Genomic DNA, 23,596 nt, shown 5'->3' on the forward strand with positions numbered 1-23,596 from the left:
CAAAAGGAAGGTTGTGATTGATATGGGAGGTAATAGTACCAACAATTTAGGAGTTAGTGGCCAAAACAAGCATTTTAGTAGTTTCTGGACAATAACTTGTAAGTGTACTGATATCTCTGAAATTATACCAGAAGGTTCTATATCACAAACGTAACACTGGGATAGAGTCTTTGGGTAATTGCTCCAAACATGCAGGAAAAATGTCAAAAAAGGGGTAAAAACAAGCATTATTATTTTGTTTCAAGATTTTTGTGTATATAAGTTTATGGACCGCTTAAAAATTGTACTACAAGGATCCATACCTCAAAGAGAAGGCTGGGATTGAGTTAAGGGGGTCATTACTCCAAGGGGATCATTAAGTTTCGGAGAATGATTAGAGTAGATATTTTGAAGACAAGTTCAATAACTTTTTTTCAAGCCTTCGACTTAAGTCAAAAAAGCTAGACATACCGATCTTACGTTCCTTCATTGTTGTTGGTGGCGGCAGCATCCACAAATATTCACTGTGTTGTAAAAGTTTGTGAAATTTTGATAGCGTTCTTAAACTTTTCTTTATTTTTACCAAACTTGGACAGAAGCTTGTTTATGAAAAAAAGGTGGTATCCAGTAGTAAATTCTGTAAAACAAAATCTTGTTTTTCCTAATTTACTTATAAATAGACGTAGTTTTTTTCTGCTAAAAAAATTACATATCACTCTGTGGTTAAGGTTTTTGAAGTATTAATAGCTTCCAGTAACTTTCCTGGATATGTACCAAACTTGGACAGAAGCTTGTTTATGATCATAAGACAGTATCAAGAAGAAATGTTGTAAAATAATACATTTTGCCGTGTTTTACTTTTACATGGACTTAGTTTTTCTTCAAAGATACCATTCATTCAGTCAGTGTTTAAAGATTTAAAAAATTTTAAAAACTTTCTAACAGTATCTGGAAGGAAATTTTGTTAAAATGTTGAACATATTTATCCGTATTTTTCTTATAAATGGACTTAGTTTTTCTTTAAGTTAATATTACATACAGTCTGCAAGTAAAGTTTTTAAACTTGATTTTTACCAAACTTTGACAGAAGCTTCTTACAATCAAAAGATTGTATCGATAGAAATATTTTTTTTGATTTTCCCCTCATTTAGGTTGAGCCTACAATTAACAGCAAAGTAAGACGAGACACCAGGTTCGGTGGAACACTTACAAATTCTTTAAAGCTTTCTAGACGTACCAGCAGAAATAATAATCCTTCTATAACCGTGTTTTAGCATTAAGTTCTGTTAGAATCTTGTACACCTCGAACTTCTTCTTAAAAGAGAGACAAATGATACCAAGTATTCAAACTCAAAAGACAAAATAAAATTAAAATTAAAAATTGACAATCCCATCGAAACACACGAGAAACATTATTCTTAACGCAACAACAAGCACTTGAAACTGAGCAAAACGAACCCCACCAACTCTGGGGGTGATGTCAGATGCTCCTGAAAGGTTGGAAGATGAAATGTTGCACTCGTTGTGTAGCTCAAGTAAGTACTTATCCTGTGATACGTCTAATTCGGTAGATCACGTTCAAAGAGGACAAGAGGATGAGAGAAAACACTAATTGTGGAATAACGTATTAATTTGGATATTTACATATGCTGCTGGAACGTGCTACATAGAAATGGTAAGTTCACAATACGTACATTGTAAGCTGGAATTATCACTTATGTAGCAACTTTTTTTTCAACTTACATCCAATGCCTATATATGAGATAAAGGAAATTATAGCTAAATATTCATATTACTTTTTTTATATCAAATTGTGAGCCAACACTTGCCAAACGCATTCCAGCCTTCTAACAGTTCATGATGATTGAAATAAAGATTCCCATTCAAACCCTTTGTTACTTTAGCATATCTTGACAACAAATAAGTCTTTCATATATGACAAATGTCCCATCTATATAATGATACTGTTTATTTCTTTTGGATATTTTTGTAGAATGTTACACAGTTTAAAGCAAGTGTGACAAATATGCATACAAGAAATACAAACTATCCCATTTTCAAGTTTGTTTTCATGTCTTTTTTAATAAACTTATGCTTGAGAATGATTGTGTGAGGGATAACAGGAAGGTATTTCATATTTGATATAGAAGTCACCCAAGATATGAATTATTTTTTAAGTCTTATTATAGATGATTGATTTCTTGATTGACAACATATTTATTACGTTCAAAGAACATGTTTTTCTACAGACTGTCGGCATTCCAAGAGAATAAGTGGTGCTCATCTTCTTGTCGACTTATTCTTAATTATTATGAGGCTGACATCATACAGGCACTTCTTAGGAAGAAATATAAAAAGTTAGCAATAACCTTTAAGTCTACTTTCCGCTATATAGATGATGTTCTTTCACTAAATAATTCAAAACTTGGTGACTATGTTGAACACATCTACCCCATCGAACTAGCGGTAAAGGATATGACAGAAACAGTTAAGTCAGCCTCATATCTTGACTTACTTACTTATCTAGAAGTTAATTCTATGAGGATCTGTTGAAAACAAAACTATGCGCAAAAGGGACGATTTCAGCTTTTCAATTGTAAACTTTTCATATCTAAGTAGCAACATTTCAGCAGCACCTGCATACAGGGTATATATCTCCCAATTGATACGATAATCCAATGCTTGCATTTACTATCATGGTTTTCTTGATAGAGGATTGCTGCTCACAAGGAAGCTATTAAACCAAGAGTTCCAAATGGTGAAGTTGAAATCAAACGCTCTTAAATTTTACGAACGCCACCACCAGTTGGTTGACCGTTAATGAATAACCGTTTCTCAAATGACATCTGATCTGATATGTTCCTTACGTCGTAACTACGATCCCCGTCCCTTTTATAGATGTGATCTACCGAATTAAACTATTAACCGGATTTGTAATAATATGATCACCACAACGGGCGCAACACATTAAACATGATCTGCTTACCTTTCCGGGGCACCTGATATCACCACTAGTTTTTGGTGGGATTCGTGTTGCTTATTCTTTAGTTCTCTATGTTGTGTCATGTGTATTATTGCTTTAGCCATGGCGTTGTCTGTTTATTTTCGATTTATGAGTTTGACTGTCCCTCTGGTATCCTTCGCCCGTCTTTTATTTGGGCTCTGTTGGTGGCTATATTTTGTTGACTCTTTTCCTGTTTGTTTGTTCACAGTGTAGTTACTATTCTGTACGCTATCCGGAAGTCTCGATTTTCGAAGCGAGGATTTCGAACTGGCTAACAGAACGGTTTTGTGTCGGTGCTTTTTCTCATCATTTGTTTACCCCTATATCTATAAAGTGCTTTGCACGTCTTCAATGTATTCGTAGCATCATAAATATGAGTAACTGTAACAAAAACATGCATTAAAATATAAAATATACGTGTTCATCACACCAACTTCATAGAAAAAAGTGAAACCGATGGACAATTTTGCTCTCGTAGTACAAAGCAAATAATCTTTTATTGCAAATACTTGCATCAGTTTACAGTTAAATATATACTGTTTCAATATTCTTACCGTATTTAAGTAGAATGTTCGTATTTCAAATAAAAAATATGTTTTCCTTGAGGATCTCAAAATAAATTACTGTACGATCAGTCTAAAACTGACTGTATTCTAGCGATTTCAGATTTTTTGTCCGTATGTTCAGTCGTGATTTTGTAGGAAAAAAACAAACGGCAATTTGAAGGTGTATACGTGTCTATGAGATATTATGAACTGTCCATGGAACTATAACGTGTAATGACTTTCATCAGACAATACAAATATATTTATGATGATTTTTGTAGACGGCAAAATAATTATATTTTTGTTCCGTCAGTCTTATTTAAAATCAAATGCCTAAAAAGCAATACATGATTTGATTGTGGACCTTGTATTAGTGTGTCGTTGCAGTTATCCGTTTAGCAATTACATTTTAAAGACTATTTACACCGTCTGTCGTTGACCAATTGGTGATATCATACATCAACCTTGTCTCTTTTGAAATAACAAAAAAATAGATAGAGAAAGCTTTGTTTAAAAACTTTAAGTATTTAGGAAAGAATTAACGAAATTATACCCCGCCACTTCTTTCGTCCATGTTTTGGGGGGAAAAAATAAACCACCAAAAAAAAAATTATAGGTGCACAGGGGCATCATTTAAAAAAGAATATGAGGAAGTTTTATTAAAATATGGTAAGTTTTTGAAAGTTGCGTGTAGTAAATGGGAACCACCCAATAAGGTAGTGGAAAAGTCCTTATCATGGAAATAGAAAACTGCTGAATTTTTGAAATATCAAAATAAGAGGTGCACAATTGTATTAAATGATAATGAATCTGAAAAAATATTCATTAAGTTATAATGACAAGTGTCTGAAGGAAGTTGTGGATATGTTCCGGACCATATGAGTATTTGGACCATACGCGTATGGTCATGACCATATGGGTATATACTCATATGGTCCGACCATACACGTATGGTCCGACCGTACGCGTATGGTCGGGGTAATTAACAGGTTTACTTCTAGTTGTCACGTCATTAAAAAGACACTATCAAAGGTAATTTTATTATAGATCTTTAAAAGAATTAAAAATAACAAGATGAACAAAATGAAATAAGCAGTTTCACACAGTAAATTTCATCACTAGTCAAAACTACAGTAAAAACATTTTTTTCCTTCATTTTTCGATGTGTTATTACGAGTGAATGGCAAAATGTCGACTTGAGAAGATAACTTCCAAAAATATCTTAATATACTGTTACACAAGAAATCAATTGTTTTACTATAAACTGACGTAAAGTCGACATGATAAAGAGTCTAATAATTTGCTTACTTTTGAAACTTTATATTTATTTAGCAGTGCAATATTCAGAATTTTTATACTAATCATTACGTGTTTTTGTTGTCAAAAAATGAATGACGTAACTGGCAAGGACCCTAGTTTAATTTTCTAAGTTGACTGGTGATATGATGCTCTTCAGTCTTGTTACGATATTGGAGATCTAGAGCTTTTTAAAAACATCGTAGACACATCGGAATGACCAAGGACCCAAGAAAAGCTATGTTACCGTATGGAAATAAATGTCACCCTACGCATACAAGCAATAATACCATTAGCGTTGAAAAGTAGCTTTGGCATAATTATTTAATGCTATTTGAATTGTAAATAATGCAATAGCATGTACAAATCATTGTTTTTTATAAAGTTTTCTAATGCATATTATTGAAAAACAAATACCTATATGGTCCAAATACTCATATGGTCCGGCCCGTTAATAACCAAACGAGTATCATACTCATATGGTCCGACCATACGCGTATGGTCGGACCATATGAGTATACGCATATGGTCATAACCATACGCGTATGGTCCAAATACTCATATGGTCCGGAACAGATATAAAATAGATACGCCCAATATAAGGCTATGAAAAAGTCCGTATTTCAGATATAGAAACATCAAAAACATTTTCACCAAAAAATCAAAATAGAAGGTCCATAATACATTAATAATTATTGTTTAAAAGGGGAGCAATTTTAGAAAACTTTAACAATTGGTTTTTGAGGTCACGGTTGGAAATACCTGATGGATGACCCCATATAATGCAATGTTCAAGTCAGTATCTTATATTAAAAAAACATAAAAGATTTTTAATAAAATTCGAAATACATTCCTTTTTTATATAAACAAGGCCGTTAATTTTCTCGTTTGAATTGTTTTACATTGTCATTTCGGTGCCTTTTATAGCTGACTTTGTGGTATTGGGCTTTGCTCATTGTTGAAGGCCGTACGGTGACCTATATTTGTTAATGTCTGTGTCATTTTGGTCTCTTGTGAACGGTTGTCTCATTGGCAATCATACCGCATCTTATTTTTTTATATTATCATTTATGATTCGGATCCGAGAAAAAACAATTAATAGTTATACCAGTGACGGATTCAAGAAAAATGGGATTCGGCGGTTTGAAACCCTTTTTTAACTATCAATGCATTTGTATGAGAACATGTATTTGGAATCCTCTTTACTCCTGGATTGGACCCCTCTCCATTTAAAAATGTCTGGAAACCCCAATTTATATTAAGTGGTTTATGTGGAAATGCTCTTACAATACCTGCGAAACATGTTGTACCGGTCCAACGGACGAACAGAAAGACGAACTTCATTATCACTATAAACCACCGCTTTACAAAATGGTGTACAATTGAGTGTGAAAGAGACAGATCTACATTCAACACAAAGTGAAGGAACTGTGATTAATTATAGGCTACAGTACGGTCTCAAATGTTTGTAAATACATGCATTTTATATAACAATTAAATCTGTGTGTTTGTACAATTTTAGGTATAACGGAGGACATTTCTGTAACTTATATGAAGAACAAACCTTTCTCTTATTTTAGCAACATTCAAACATCCTTATACTTAATGTAGTAAGTCGAGTACACGCTATCAAGCTAAAACATGTTTAATAAGTTTTTAGAATGTGAATTAATTGAAATACATTTGTGTCATTTAGAAAAGTGCCATCTTTTAATGTATCGTAAATAACTTGAAATCACCACTCGAATACAGTAAAGACTGATCATACAGTTTCAAAATATACAAGCGAGACTGATCGTACAGTGAGAAATTCAAACAAGTGTAATTTTCTGATTTCTGGCTTAAAAGATCTGGCTGAAACTTTTACCACCATTTAAAATATACTTTATTCAGTTAATTAAGTCTGGTTTTTCAGTCAATTTGTACAGTAAGGGTGCAAAAGGATTGTTCTAGGTTCACCGACTGATTTTTCTTAGTGATGCACTTGAAAATCTCTTGATTAAGGCAAAGATACGAATAATGAATATGCTAAATTTAATAATAAACCTTTTGTGAATATCGATGTCAGCTGAATTAATCATTAAGCAATTTACAGATGAACATCTTACCGTTTAATACAGTATATCCAACAAATTTAAAATGTGATCCAAAAAGTTCTCGCTTCGAAAATCGAGAATTCCGGATAGCGTACAGAATAGAATCTTCACTGTGCTGTTAGTCTTTTACTATTGTTAGCCATTTTTTTAATATTTCTGACAAAGATTTAAAAGTGCTCTGTATATCCCAGTTTATGAGTTTTGAGCGGAATATGGATCAATGTTTGAATTACAAAAAATAAGTTCATCAAGACTCTTTTTACTTCTTAGTCTTCAGTGTACGTGAAGAAGATCAACCTTAGTTATCAATATGCCGTGTGCAAGAGAAATGATGGTCAATTCTTTATACCAAAAATTATTTTACTCAATGATTTATGTAGAACATTGTTTTTTATTTTTAGAACCAGTTATTGGTTTGAACAGTCTTTCGTCTCGACATAAGCTACAATCATGCACTTTATGAGAATTCATGAAGATCTTAATTTCTTTAAACTATTCCTCAACGAACTAGAAGTATTTGTTTTTTAAGTTACATATCTACAATACATTTTTCTGATGTATGCATAGTTATGATGTCTGCATACGAGTTTCTAAAAAATTAGATTTCAGATTTATAAGCAATAGCTGTGTGGTAAAAATCACCTCTATCATCCTTCTTAACTTTTGTTTGCTTTATCTAACTTGACACAATCATCATTCCTGTTCCTCTGTTTATGTCGATATGTTTAGGACAATTAATACCATTCGCCTCTGATAGTATTGTCTTAAAGGTTTTACTATCTGGGGATAGTTTCACTATTCTTTTTTCCATGAGAAGCTATATAAACAAATCCATTCTGATCTAATGTAAGTTCATGTGGATTGTCAATGTCTTGATGTTAACATGTCCATAGACCTTCTCCAGTACTTTTATAGCTGCAGATTTTGTTTTCAGAGCATATAGTAGCATAGATTTGTTTTGGAATAATGAAATATAAGCGACGCCAACTCCTCCTAAGATTGTTAGAGACATATCATTCAGATTTACAATAGTACTTTTTTTCCGCACTGCTGATGACCAATAGTTTACCATCACTTCCTACTTCACAACAGTTATGAGAAATTTGAATTGTTTGAATGATTTTATTCTTTTCTATATCCACCAGTACTGTCTGGTTTGCGCCATATAATGTGACAGCCACAGCAACTGTATTATTTCTGACATAGCAAGCAACATATGGATATTCTGTGAATATTATTACTTGTCTTTCCATGATACCATCATTGCCAAATAGCAGGAGTGCAATACTTCTTTCACCAATAAAATTATATAGAATTAGATATTTACCTTTAGATACTATCATACAGACAGATGGCAAGGGAGAATTCACATCTTCTGGAGTTGTCAGAGTTCTAAACAAGTATGGTTAAATGTCTTCAATTCTATGAACAGTTGGCACTAAGTTCTGTGCTTGATATTTTCTTCCGGCATTTAGTCGAAGATTTGATTGGTTGATATCAATATTGATATCACCAAATGATTTGACCTCTTTTAAAATTGATTGAAGGGCAGATGAGATGGTTCTTTTCTTCAAATTGGTCTCCGGATTTTAATTCATTTATGTATTTTTCTGCTGGTAATGTAGTTTTCTCAATATCTCTCAGACCAACATATATTTGTAGCTCTGTTGCATATTGTGTCATTTTGCAATTGGTTTATCTGATTGTCTTGTGTTTTTAGTTGTTGTAGTAAAATGGTCATATAGGCTTTCAGCTGTGACTGCTTTGATTCTAGGTCATGAAGAATTTCGTTTTATTATTTGTTTAAGAAATCATCTATTGACTTCCTCATACATGTCATAGATCGAATTTGTTCTGCAGCTTCTTTTTTCTGACTATTGCTTGTATTAATCCTGCTGTTCAAATATTTTATAATGGCCTCCAAATTTTCCTTTACATTCTTCAAATCTTTTCCAAACATTTGAACTGAAGCAGCTGATTTAACTTGCTTCAAAACATCAAATTTCTGCTGTTTATCAGTGACGCGCATGACACAGCAGGGACAGGCATGGAAAGAACAGTAAAGTTCAAAAAATGTCTTGTGATCTCTACACTGGCTACTTATTTTAGCATGAATTTTGGTAGTTTTTAGTTGACATGGATTTATGGTCTTTAGATGTTCCTGACTTTTTGTGATGTTTGTCACAGTCTGTACATAGGAGTAACTCACATTCTATGCACCATGTGACAGCTCCTGTAGATGATATATCATCGTCATAACAGAGGGTGCAAAAGTCCCTACCTTTTGAGGTCATACATTCTCTTTTAATTTCTGAAATTTAGAGTAGGAAAAAATAAAGTTTGCCTGAACATAAAGAATCAGTCTTTAAATCTGCAAAAACATTCAGTTCAATTAGATAAAAATTACTCTATTCGAAGGAACACTAATTGATCACAAAATGTTGATTTGGCATTTATAATACTTAAAAAGGCAGTTTGGTTTTAAAATTATTGATTAATTAAATTGGATTTATGTTTAAGATTTATGATCTACAATCGCTTAAGGGTGTTTTTGGGTGAGGTTTTGGAATACATGTCAAATGTTCAGACTCATTGGTGTTTTTCCATTCAATACAAGGGACACCTATTACCGCAAAACACTAATCAAGTTTTAATTTTGGTGGCTTCACTTTAACCATTCTAGAATTATGCCCTTTATAAATGGAAAAATTCCCCCAAAAATAGTTACGTACCCTTACTTTAGCTTTCCTCAACCAAATGCTATGAAACTTATAAACAATCTTATTTTATTTGTGTGTTAAGTCTTTGGCCCATTTTGAAATAAAGAGCTTTTCAATGAAGGATTAAACACTTTGACTAAGGATATGGTTAATTAATGATTTTTATGCCACAACAACTGAAAGTTCGGCAGCATATTGTTTTATCCCTGTCCCTCCATCCGTCCTTCCATCCATCTATCCGTTTTCACACAATGGGTATATAGTTAGTCCGCATAACTTCTCTCACAGTTTGAATCCTAGGACGTTTTTACTTTGCTGTCTGTTTTTACATACATTGAAGGTATGCATGTCTTCAGGGTTTTGATTTTTATCAGTGTTTACTCTTTTGGGAGATAGTTGAACTTTATCATTTTTTATTAGTATATACTAGCATAAGAGGTGCATAGCTTTTCTGGATAACCTCTCCTACAGTTTTAAGTTTTTACTTTGCTGTCTGTTTGTACATATATTGAAGATGTGCATGTCGTGAGGGTTTTGATTTTGATTTATAATTGTTCTTTTGGGAGAAATTTGAACTTTTTTTTAGTATTCATTTGTATAAGAGGTAGTCCCACAGTGAACCATAAACCATGTAGCATAAACTATGTGCTCCTATGCTCAATTATGTGTATTATAAAATTAAACTTATGCAGGGAGGCATCTCTCCAAGACACAATAATATCTCAAAGAAAGTCTTACACTAACTTTGTCATGTTTGGTAGACACAGATTCTTAAGATTGTAGTGTTTGTTTTATTTTTTAATTATTTTTTTTTGGGGGGGGGGGGCATCACTTTGTTTAGTTTTGAATAGTTTTACACATTTACCTAAACAACTAATCTTCCCGGAGGCTCTCATGAATTATAATCAATATGAAATAAAATGTAGTAAGTAAGGGCACGAAATGCTTTACCAAAGTTTTAACTCTACTTATATGAATCAATTCTATTGCTCAGATAGGATACTTAACTTACTTTATTTTTACGAGACTAACATCATACAGAAACTTCTTAAAAAGGAAGAAAAGAAGTTAGCAGTAATCGTTAACTTTACTTTCTGCTGTAAAGATGATGTTCTCTTACTAAAACAATTCAAAATTTGGTGAATACTGTGAAAGTACTTTAATTCATGGGTATCAATTTTCGTGGTTTTAGGAATTTTTACACGTTCGTGGGATTTTGAATTCGAGGATTCTAGTTTTCTAAAAAAAAATTATAGAAAAATTAAAGCATTTAGAAACGAAGGTTACAAATAGTCTGAATTGAAGGAAATTGCAACGTAAACATTGATCCTGTAAATCGTAGTGATAACACTAATAAACCCAAGATAAAGCGATCAACAGATTAAGGACCAACAAAGATGATAATTAGGCAATAAACATGTTATCTAAAGAAATCAGTATCATAAACAAATGCTGTAAGCGTATCTTTAATTGTCAAATAGTTTTTATCAAAATCAAGCCCAGAATGAAATTAGTATTTCCCATATGTACGAGAACTATGAGGATATGAAATGAACACTTTATCATACTTTCAAATCAATACCGGAAATCTGACTTTCATCGAAAAAAACTTTTTATTATGAAAATTAAAAGATCAAAAGTTGTACAGTTTAGGTTATCAAATATTAAATTGGTATAATCCTGCATGCAGTTGTAGTTCTGTGGCTGCTATAAAAGTATTCTCAAATTCGAGGTTATACAATATATTCTCTAGATCATATCAGTAGTCAAACCTTTATGGATATCTTTCCATGTCTTGATCTGGAAAATGTTGTTTTATTTCGTTGGACACTTAAATTCGTGGATTAAGTAATCCACAAAAACCACGAAAATTGGTACCCCACGAATAAAAGTACTTTCACAGTATGTTAAATGCATTTATCTCCTCAAACTTGAGAAAAAGGATACGACAGATATAGTTATATCTGCCTCATATCTTGACTTGCATCTAAAATTTGACAATAAGGGTCAGTTGAAACATTCCCTTGCGACAAAAAAATGATTTCAGTTTCTTAAATGTGAATTTTCTTTTTCTATGTAGCAACTTTCTAGCAGCGCCTGCATTCTGAGAATATATCTCCCAATTGATATGATATTCCTAAGGGTTGTTTTTCCCCCATCATGATTTGATTAAGAGCCGTTGCTGCTCACAATGAAGATATAAAACCAAGAGTTCAAAGTGTTGAAGTTAAAATCGTTCCTTCGTAAGTTTTACAGACGCCATCATGAGTTGGTTGGCTGTTATGGAATATCCATTTCAATGATAATAAAGGATATGTTCCTTTCGTCATACAAACAAAACTTTTCCCTTTTCATGAATGTGACCTACCGATATTAAAGGTTCCACATGTGGGGCAGGATCTGCTTACCCTTCAAAGGTACCTGAGATCATTCCCAGTTTTAAGTGAGTTTCCTTTTGCTAAGTCTTGTGTTTTATTACTGTTGTTTGTCTGTCCATTTTCCTTTTTTAGCCATGGCGTCGTCAGTTTGAATGTCCCTCTGGTATTTTCCCCTCCCTTTTTATAGGCTGCTGATCAATATGATAAGAAATGATCTGGTTAGTTTAGGCTTTTGTCAAAAGTGATATATTTGAATAATAAAATTTTATTAAATAAAAGATATTTTAGTAGATATTCAGTATTAACAATAAATAATTTTAAGAAAAAAGATAATTAAAGAACACTTCTAGCTTATTTAACAAGAAGCTACTTATCATAAATATTCATTTTTAAACTCAAGAAATGATAAATATCAAAACATGATTGCAAGTTAACTATTAGACCGTTGGTTTTCCCGTTTGAATGGTTTTACACTAGTAATTTTGGGGCCCTTTATAGCTTGTTGTTCGGTGTGAGCCAAGGCTACGTGTTGAAGGCCGTACTTTAACCTATAATGGTTTAATTTTTAAATTGTTATTTGGATGGAGAGTTGTCTCATTGGCACTCACACCACATCTTCCTATATCTATGTACTAGCTGCGGAACTGTAGCTCTAATGTCCTTATATTATTTTTTTACTCTTTGCAGAAGGTCCTCAAATAATAAAAACAATAACATGCAGACTTAAGAGCTACGCTTCCACAGCTTAACTATGTCACTGTAATTTGATTTAAAGAATAACACTATTGTTGTTACAAACATATGAAAGTCAGTGTATTTGCAAAAATACACATTGACAAAGGGCCCTAATATATAACTAAGAAAACTTACTTACATACAACTTCAGAGAATTTGTCATAATAACAACTAATAATGAAATAAAGGTTATACCTATTTTAATCTCTTTTGTTTATTATAGTTTACAGACCTTTAGAAACTATCCCTTAACTGCCAAATATTTACTACAATGTATTTAATTATCAATAATTAGAAAAGACAAAAGTGGACGTCTTTAAGTGCACAGCTACAATAATCCTAACTTTATATATTTCAAACATTTTTAAAACTTTCTATAAATTTTCAAAACAATAAAATACTTGAAGTAAAATCAGGCTCTAAAAAGTCTGTTAAAACAAATTTGAACAAGAAATAAAATTATAACTGTAACTAACAAAGATTTTAGCATAACTGCCCAACAATGTTAAATTATGTCAATGGTGGAGTGTTGGCAAAATTAAAATGTTGTAATGCACACTTAAATTGCTGTCAAACTTAATATTAGAATTCTAAGTTACATTACACAAATTTTTATTATATACAGTTTAATATATAATAAAAAAATTTACATGGTACTTACACTAAACCTTATGTAACTTAAAATACAACTCCACCGGATACATAATCAACTTGAAAAAGAAATGTCTGTCATTGGCAGATACAATTATATGGATAGTGAATACTAACATCTGCAAAATATTGAAGGTAATGCTCACAAATATCATAAGGAATTACAAAGATCATGTGAAAAAGTTTACGGAACTCACAAACAGCGCTTTTAGTAAAAATTCATTATAAATGACACATTGATTATACTGCACGTGTCAGTATATTTCAATTATAAAATTTGTAAGGTGTGTGAGCTTAGGTTTGCTATAAAATATTTAAATAACAATTATACAGTATTTCTAAAAGAAAATTATCAATGTTATTACTGTTAATTCAGAAATTATTGCAACGTTTAAATATTTTGAAAAATAAGACATAATTTGAGTTTGCATTTTGTAATTCTTTGATATGAATTAAACAGGATTTTTTTTCATATTTCTAAGAGTATGATGGCATTTTAGTATAAAATGACAAAATTGCAATATTAAATGCATGCATTTCTGAATCAACAGTATTAGGTTTTATAATTTTACTAAGGTCATTAAATGATAATGACTCAACTTATTTGTCACACTTATGAATATGTTTTAGATATTTACATGTATCATTACCCATTAATGTTACTGTTCTTACATGATAGGACATGCATAAAAAATACATAAAATTAAACAAATGCTACATTGATACATATTAAACATACAACAAACATAGAGGTCAGTCGAATATCACATGTATTATACTCAAGGGGTACAATCAAAATCACGTGATGGATATACACACACCGGAAGTAACAGTCGAGCAGACCGCTTGAAAGGTAAGTAGTCGTATTTACTTGTTTATATCAATAAAATTAAATAAATAAGGTAGTGCACCGACTGTCGAATACTATCTAGTTTTGAAATACACAATTATCCTTGCTGGAAAACGTGAAGTTAATTCTAACACTTCGACAAAGTTATCCGTCGAAAATTGGGAACTGTGTCGATGTGTTTGCAATAACTGCACGCTTTCTAGCAAAAACAATTGTGTATTTTAAAACTACATACTATCCGACATTCGGTGTGCCAAATTATTTATCAAAATTTATTTGATATAAACCAGAAAAAGCAACTACTAACCTTTCAAGCGGCGAGTTCGACTGTAACTTCCGGTGTGTGTATATCCATCACGTGATTTTGATTGTACCCCTTGATACTGTGACCATACCTAAGTTCTGTAATCTACATTTCAAAACAAAATTCACCAAACAGTTACCATTTTCTATATTTGAAAATGCCTGTACCAGTTGTTATTCATTCGTTTAATGTGTTGGCGCTTTTGAATAGGGACTTTCCTTGTTGAGTTTTCATCGGAGTTCAGTATTTTTGTAATTTTGTCTTTATACATATTGACAAAAAAACAGTTATGCCAAAATTTGAGTGTTAAGAATTGTGAACAGTTTCAATAAAGGTAACAGTAGTATACCGCTGTTCAAAACTCATAAATCCATGGATAAAAAACAAAATCGGGATAACAAACTAAAACTTAGGGAAACGCATTAAATGTAAAAGGCGAACAACGACACAACATTAAAATGTAACACACACAGTAACTGACTAAACCTACAACTTTTATCAGGAACATTGATAGATATTTTGTTCTAACAAGAACTGCTTAATTTGAGACTTCTTAATGGGACCATTATATTATGAATACATGTATTTTGTTTCAAAATGAAGTAGCATTTATATATTAAGTGAATAACAACCATTAAAATATGATCGGGCATAAATATAAACCAGAGGTCAAATAGTGTAAACTTCACTTAACTACTTATAAGGCAATAAATGCTTAGTTTACCACAAAAGACAAGTAAAGATAAAAAAAATGGAAAATTAGGAGTAAAAGAATCAAAGCATTATTGTAAAACTTGGTTATTCATTGGACACAATCGAATTTTTCAGAATTGAAGTAACTTTTATTTAGCCTGATATGATATTGGTTATTTCAGCCATTTCTTTAAACTTTTGACTGAGATATGAACGGGCTTCATAATTCTGTTTCATCAATCCAAGCTGTTTAAGCAGTGCTGCTGAGGCTGAACATAGACTGCCATCTGAAATAAGTCTTGTCCATCCTTTTATGCAATTTAATTGTTCTCACTAAGAAATTGTTAGCACAATCACTTCTAACAATAATAACAATAATAACAATAATTAAAAACCAATTGTTCAGAGAACAATTGAAGGTCTTTCCATCAAAACAATGTATTTTGATATGAAAAGTTGTGAAACTAAGTTTAAAATGTCATTTCAATCGTCAAATGATAGCTTCTAGTAAGCTGATTCCAAAAATATATTGTTTCCATACATTTTATTTAAATAAGGGAGATAATTTGTTACCTCCGGTTTGAAAAATGTTACTTCCGATTATATTTGAATATTTACTTGACACTGATTCCAAAAATATCTGGTTCTATATACTTTTATATTAATAAAGTACAAAAAATAGCTACTTCCGTTTACAAAAAGTCACTTCCGGTTGTTTTTTTCAAGGTTAAATGGTTTGATACCTTTTTCTAAAAGTTGTATATCTTTATCATGTATACATATAGAATAAAAGCAAAGGTCAAAATCTAGAACGTCAAATTAAGCTATGACCTTGAGATCAATTTCAAGGTCATAAACCAAGGACCTCAAATCAAAAGATCATAGGTCTTAATTATATTTAGTTAATGAGTTATATCACCAAACACGTATTTTTAAATACAAGAGGGGAGAAAACTCCCTTTTACATTCAACGTACGCTTGCAATCAAAATTTACATCTTACAACATGTCGCAACTAACAATTTAGTAAAAATAATTTGTTGATATCTTATACAGTCTTTGGATATAAGTGAAAATAAGCCAAATTCAAATATTAGAATATGACCTTGACCTTTGACCTTGACATAATTTTCATTTTTTGGGACCAAGGACCTCAAATCAAAAGATCCTAGGTCTCTATCACTTATGGTTTATAAGATAGAAATTCATATCACTTATATCAGATGCATAAGGGGGAATAACTCTCATATGGAGCGGTCATATCGCTTCGGTCAAAATAGGACAAATCATGCGAAGGATATAACGAGCAATTTTGTAAAATAAATTTGTCATAATCTTTAACGGTTGCGAAGGAGATGTGATAACAAGGAAAACAGTGTTTGGGGAGATAACTCCTACAAAGAAACGTATTCGTTTACGCAGGGTAAATTTCAAAAGCGCATAAACTGTTCGATATCATATACAAAATATCTAAGCGACATATTGCGAAACAAATGTTTATCGCAAGAACAAAATTAGGCGGAAGAAAAAAAAAATAATCAGAAGAAAAACAATAGGTCTTTCCACAGAAAAGTGGAAAGACCTAATTAATCAGCGAAGAATATAACTATTTAGAAAAAAAAGTAGAAAATTCACAAAAATAGTAATTTTGAGGAAAATTTAAAACAGAGAGTCCTTAATAAATTGACAAAATCAAAAGCTCGAGATATATCATATGAATTGACAATAACTTATAAATTCCTTGGTACAGACATTTTCTTATGTAAAGAATGATGGATTAAACCTGGTTTCATAGCTAGGTAATTATAAACCTCTCACTTGTAAAACAGTCGCATAACATTTCATTATATTGACAATGATGTGAGAACAAAACAAACCAAACATACATGTTATAAGTAAAAATGTCAAAAAATAAGGAGTACAGCAGATACCATTGTGTTATGATCAATATCTTAATCACTATAAAAACAAGCAAATATGGAAACAAACATTTTCCATAGCACAATTACACAATGGCAGAATGTATAAATATTGAGCCATGTCATATGTGAGAAAGGAACACAAAAAAGCATATAGACAAAGCATATTAGCAAAAATGAAAGATAAGAATACAGAATTATTTTTTTTCTTTTTAAACCTTATAGTTTTTTAAAGATTTTTTTTTCAATTGTTAGAACCAGTTCTTCTTGTTGACAACACAGTCTTTTGTATTGTACCAAGGACCATACATTTACTTATATCAGAATATATGAACATGATATTTTTATAACACTATTTGTCAACACAAGAAGTCATTATGTAATTTAAAATATCTGTATCACACTTTTCTGAAGCATAGTTGGTTCATCTGCATACAAGTCTCTAAAAATTTACTATTCAGATTTTATAAATGATTGCTGTGAAGTAACGATCACCACTATCCTTCTTACCACTTGTTTTCTTTAGTTCACTTAACACAATCATCAATCCTGTTTCTCTGTGTATGTCTATATACACAGGAAAATTGATTCCATCAGCTTCTGATAGAATTGTCTTACATGTTTTACCATCTGGTGTAACTACCACAATACTGTTGTTTTTACGAGAAGCTATATAAACAAAGCCATGTTTGTCTAATGCAAGTCCTCGTGGTCTGGCAATGTCTTGGTGCTGAAATGTCCAGAGAAGTTGTCCAGTACTTTTGTAGCAGCAGACTTTGTTTTCCTTGAAAATATTAGCATAGATATTTCCTCCAAATAATGATATATGTGTTGCTCCTACTCCTTCTAAGATTGTTTGAGACTCATCATTCAGATTAACAATAGTAATTTTCTCCACACTGTTGATGACCAACAGTTTACCGTCACTTGCTACTCCATCACAATAGTGAGAAAGTTGAATTGTTTGAATGATCTTATTCTTTTCTATATCAACTAGTACTGTCTTGTCTACAGATCCAAGTGTGACAGCCACTGTATTATTTCTGACATAGCAAAAATCACAAGGATATTCTGTGAATGTAATTACTTGTCTTTCAAAGATGCCATCATTTCTAAATAGCAGCAGGGCACTACTTTCAGATAAAAAACTGCGATTAAGAATTAGATATTTACCATCAAGTAATAACCTAAAGACAGGTACACGGTCAGATTTCATATCTTTTGGAATTGTCAGAGTTCTCAAAATTGTTGGTTTAATTTCTTCAATTATAGGAATAGTTGGTACTAAGTTCTGTGCTTGATATTTTCTTCCGGCATTTAGTCGAAGAGTAGATGGGTTGGTATTGATTTTAATATCGCCAAACGATTCGACCTCTTGTAAAATTGATTGCAGGCCAGATGAGATGGTAACCTCTAAGTTCTTTTCCTCCAAATTATCTCCACTATTTAATTCATCTATGTATTTAGCTGCTTCTGACGTAGTTTTCTCAATTTCTCTCAGACCAACATACATCTGTAGCTCAGTTGCATATTGAGTCATTTTAGAAAATTCACTTTGCAATTGGCTTATCTGATTGGCTTGTGTTTTCAGTTGGTGTAGTAAAGTGTTCATCTTAGATTTCAGCTGTGAATGCTTTGATTCTAGGTCATCAAGAATTTTTTGTTCTAATTTGTTTAAGAAATCATCTATCAACTTCCTCATAGATCGAATTTGTTCTGCACCCTTTGTTTTCTGACTACTGCTTGTGTTCATCCGGCTTTTCAAATATTTTATAATTTCCTCTAAGTTTTCCTTCACATTCTTCAAATCTTTTTCAAAAAGTTGAACTGAGGCAGATGATTTTACTTGCTTCAGAATATCTGACAGGGGTTTCAGGTCTTGACATTTTTTGTGTTTATCAGTGATGCACTGTACACAGCAGGGACAGGCATGGAACGAACAAAAGAGTTCAATCTTTTTGTTGTGGTCTCGGCACTGACTACTTATTTTTAACATGAATTTTGGTAAGTTATGGTAGTCTTTAGTCGACATAGTTTTATGGTCTTTAGATGCTTTTGATTTTGTGTGATGTTTTTCACAGCCTGTACATAGGAGCACCTCACATTCTGTGCACCACGTGACAGCTTCTGTAGATGTTCCACCATCATCGTTACATAGATTGCAATTGTCTCCACCTGATGAGGCCATATTCTCTCTATTTCTGAAATTAAGAGTTCACAAAAAAATTATTGTTGAAAAAAAATATTGACATAATTACCAACTAATTGTTCTCTGGTGGTCTTTTCCACCAAAAACGATGTATTTTAATATGAAAGTTGTAAATTAATTTTAAAATGCCATTTTAGTGGTCAATGACAGATAAGTGTACGCTGATTCCAAAAATATATGGGTTCTATACAATATTTTTTTTTAATAAGGGAGATTGTTTGTTACTTCCAATTTGAAAAAAATTGACACTGATTCCCAAAATATGTGCTTTGATACTTTTATTTTAATAAAGTACAAAAAATAGCTACTTCCGGTTAACACAAGGTCACTACCAGTTTTTTTTTCAAGGTTAAATGGTTTGATATCTTTTCCCATTAGTCTCATGGCTTTATCGTGTATACATATGAGGTAAAAGCAAAAGTCGAAATCTAGAACGTCAAATTAAGCTATGACCATTTAGACCAATTTCAAGGTCATAAACCAAGGACATCAAAGCAAAAAGACCATAGGTCTTAATTACATTTGGTTAATGAGTTTTATCACCATACACGTATTTTCAAATACAAGAGGGGAGAAAACTCCCTTTTACGTTCAACGTACCCTGGCAATCAAACTTTGCGTGTTACGACGTTTCGAACATAACAATTTAGTAAAAACATTTGGTTAATATTTTATACAGTTTTTGTGAATAAGTGAAAATAAGCCAAATTCAAAAATAAGAATATGACCTTGACATTTGACCTTGACCTAATTTTCATTGTTTTGGACCAAGGACATCAAATCAAAAGGTCCTTGTCTCTATCACTTATGGTTTACAAGATAGAAATGCATAATTATCGCTTATATCAAATGTAAAAGGGGAAATAACTCTCATATGGAGCGTTCATATTGCTTCGGTCAAAATAGGACAAATCATGTGAAGGATATAATGAGCAATTTTATAAAATAAATTTGTCGTTATCTTTTACGGTCGGGAAGGAGTAGTGGACACAAGGAAAACAGTGTTTGGGAGATAATTCCTACAAAGAAAAGTATTTGGTTACGCAGGGTTTCAAAAGCGCATAAACTGTTTGATATTAAATACCAAATATCTAAGCGACATATTGATAAACAAATATTTATCTCATGAAAAAAATTAGGCGAAAAAAAAAATGATCAGAAGAAAAACAAGTATGGACATCAAACAAGTAATGTTATTTGAAATATTGTTATAAGTAAGAGATTTGCCGGAAGGACTACTACCACCAAATCATAGTACAATCTGGTTGCTTTCAAAAGTGTTAAAATATTCCTTCAATTTGACAGTTGTAGGAAACTAATCTTACATTTGATTGTAGTTAAACAATTCAGTGTCATCAACTTATATCTCAGGTGTTTGAAAGCACCATTATTATTTTACTTGGTGTTTCTATAGAATATTTTGGAAACTTGAGATTACATAGTGACTAAAGTTCGTACACATGTAAAATAAGAAGCGAAACTTTAATTGGTTGTCTTCTACTGATGGTTATTTTCTTATATGTAACGAAACATTATGTGATTTATTTTTGGGGTTTAGAATTGGACAGGATAAAACTTTACCTATGCCAAGTATTTCTTTTCTTTTAAGTAAAGATGAATTTTTTCACAATTTTTTTAAAAGTGCAAATTTAACAAAGACTCGTAGGGGGAATCATTGGTGGTATTAAACTTGAACATTCAGGTCATTAAAGATTCGAAAATATTCAGATTAAACAAGAAAAATTACTCTCTCAGAATAACCTTTATAAGTAAGTAGGGCAGAAATAGGGAGAAAAGGTTGTTGCCCCCTCCCTTTTTATGGCAATTTTGTTTTTTGATTTTGAGGCAAGTTTTTATCTTCAGTAGTGTCCGCCCCACTCCAGTTTAAAATCCTGGCTCTGCCACTGTTTGCAGCACAGCAATGGGATAACATACACAAAGATGACTTCAATAAAAAATAATATGCCAACATAGATTGTTTCTCAAATTTCGATCAGAATATTAGATAAGAAAAACGTTTAAAAGTCAGAAAAATTATTGTGTCTCCTTTTTTTTTGGCAGTCATTTTAAAGTCATAAGAAACCTCAAATCAAAAAAAAATAATGCATATGTTTTTTATAACTCAATGGATAGTTTTCACTATAAAACTTATGTACATATACTTTTTTCTGAAGAAAATTCTTTAATTTATTCATATTTAGAAGAAGTTTACTTTATTTTAATTGCTTGCTTCCAGCAACCAATTCCCCCAACATATTTTCCGTATGCAAAGTGACCTCAGTGTAACCCATCTCGTAAAACTCCGGTGATCACAATACGCATGGATGTCCTTAAAATAAACTATTATCTGAATACACATGTTAAACTCGTGATCTCTTTTCATGCTTTTTTGTTTATTTTTTGTCGATTGTTGACAAACAGGTGACCATCGTTAAACTTCGGCTTCAAAACACGAACTTTAATTACCTGCCATATTTTCACAACAACACTGACCGATTGAAAAAAGAAATGACGATTATACAAAATTTACACGAAAAAAATTATAAATTCGACACAGAAGACTAAGTTTATGATGTATGTATGCATTGGTTCAAGAATTGGAAGAACATAATTTTTCACCGGTCACTCGTTTCTTATGACTTTAAGCATTATTGCAACCAGAGGAGTTTATGTTTATGAGTTATTCTCCTCAATTGCGTTAACAAATGTTATAACAGGAGGCTGTCAAAATGACAGAAAATCAGGCTTTTATATACATGATATAGTGATTGTTGCCTTTGTTATAGAAATAAAAGTGCCAAAATTTGGTCATGAACAGTAAAATTGAAATGATCAAAATAAGCTTACTGTGGTTGAAAATCATTATTTTTTTTTTATATATCTTTTGTTTTTGTTTTTTTTGGATTGCTGTCTCATTATCTTATACCAATAAGCTCAAAAACCCATTCTTACCCCTGACTATTTTGATTACTGGTGCTCTGGAAAAGGAATGTCTACAGGGAAGTAAAATGTCCAATAACTGGTACACTTACCTGGTATTGATTATTTATAGCAAGCTATATATAGATAACTGTGTCCGACATATTCCAATTTAGAATGCTTTCAATAAGTTAATTAAGATAAAAATAGTGTGATATATATTATGCAAATGTCTTTTTCCAAACAATATAAAGTTTATTTTTTTTCAAATTTAACTTGAGAAATTCTTGCTTCATACATATTTACTTGAAGGTAATTTTTGCTGTTCAGTTTTCTTTCAATTTTTACACTAGTAGTAAAGTTTTCAAATTCCATATGGTAAATGTATTAGGTGCACCCTAACTATTTTACTTTATTTATTTTCAGATAGCTAATAGTTCTCTGCATGAAGAAGCTGTGTTAGGATTTGAGTATGGTATGAGTATAGATGACCCTAAGAGTCTAATTATATGGGAAGCACAGTTTGGAGACTTCTTCAATGGAGCACAGATTATGATAGATACATATATAGCCAGTGGAGAGTGTATGTATATCAAAATTAAATGTTGTCTTAAATAGAGGTTGATATTGTTATTTCTCTAAAAAATTGTGCTATGTTCACATTTCCTTAGCAGTGTGAGAAAAATATTTGTTATCACAAGTGAAATATTGGTCATCACTAGTGAAATATTTGTTATCACTAGTGAAATATTTGTTATCACTAGTGAAATATTTGTTATCACTAGTGAAATATTTGTCATCACTAGTGAAATATTTGTCATCACAAGTGAAATATTTGTTATCACTAGTGAAATATTTGTTATCACTAGTGAAATATTTGTTATCACTAGTGAAATATTTGTTCTTATCAATTGATTTGTAGAAATTTAGTTATGACATTTAATTTTCTTCTGAAATATCCTGTTGTGATGTCATGAAAAAAAAGGCAACCATGTCTGATGACCTCACATCTAAAGAACAAAAGTTTTGAAAAGAATGATAAATCATTAGAGAAACAGATTCCACCACTATAACCCTTGTATTACGATATTTCTCAACTCTCAACCATTAAATTTTAATTATTTTAACTGTCTGAAGTGGGGAAATATCGTAACACAATTCGTAGTAGCTAAAAAATCTTTTTTTAATATCATAGGAAAGGTAGGACTAATAAAAACTCAAATTCATTTTTTTCATGAGCCACTACACATTAAATATCTTTATAAAACAAGCTATAGTTCATCATTAGAGAAAATATTG

At 31.6% G+C, this 23,596-nt stretch overlaps 1 protein-coding gene across 1 annotated transcript; it reads right to left on the reverse strand.

Moving 5' to 3' along the window:
- Nucleotides 1-17,568: 17,568 nt before the first annotated feature.
- LOC134701410 (uncharacterized) lies at nucleotides 17,569-22,387 on the reverse strand. Its single transcript, XM_063562558.1, has 2 exons — nucleotides 22,331-22,387; nucleotides 17,569-19,370 (listed from the first exon to the last, which is right to left on the reverse strand). Exon 2 carries the CDS (start codon nucleotides 19,355-19,357, stop codon nucleotides 17,627-17,629), a length of 1,731 nt encoding a protein of 576 aa, XP_063418628.1. The 5' UTR covers nucleotides 19,358-19,370; nucleotides 22,331-22,387; the 3' UTR covers nucleotides 17,569-17,626.
- Between the last annotated feature and the right edge of the window lie 1,209 nt (nucleotides 22,388-23,596).

Source organism: Mytilus trossulus, unplaced genomic scaffold (genome assembly GCF_036588685.1).
Source record: "Mytilus trossulus isolate FHL-02 unplaced genomic scaffold, PNRI_Mtr1.1.1.hap1 h1tg000244l__unscaffolded, whole genome shotgun sequence".
NCBI classification, from domain to species: domain Eukaryota; kingdom Metazoa; phylum Mollusca; class Bivalvia; order Mytilida; family Mytilidae; genus Mytilus; species Mytilus trossulus.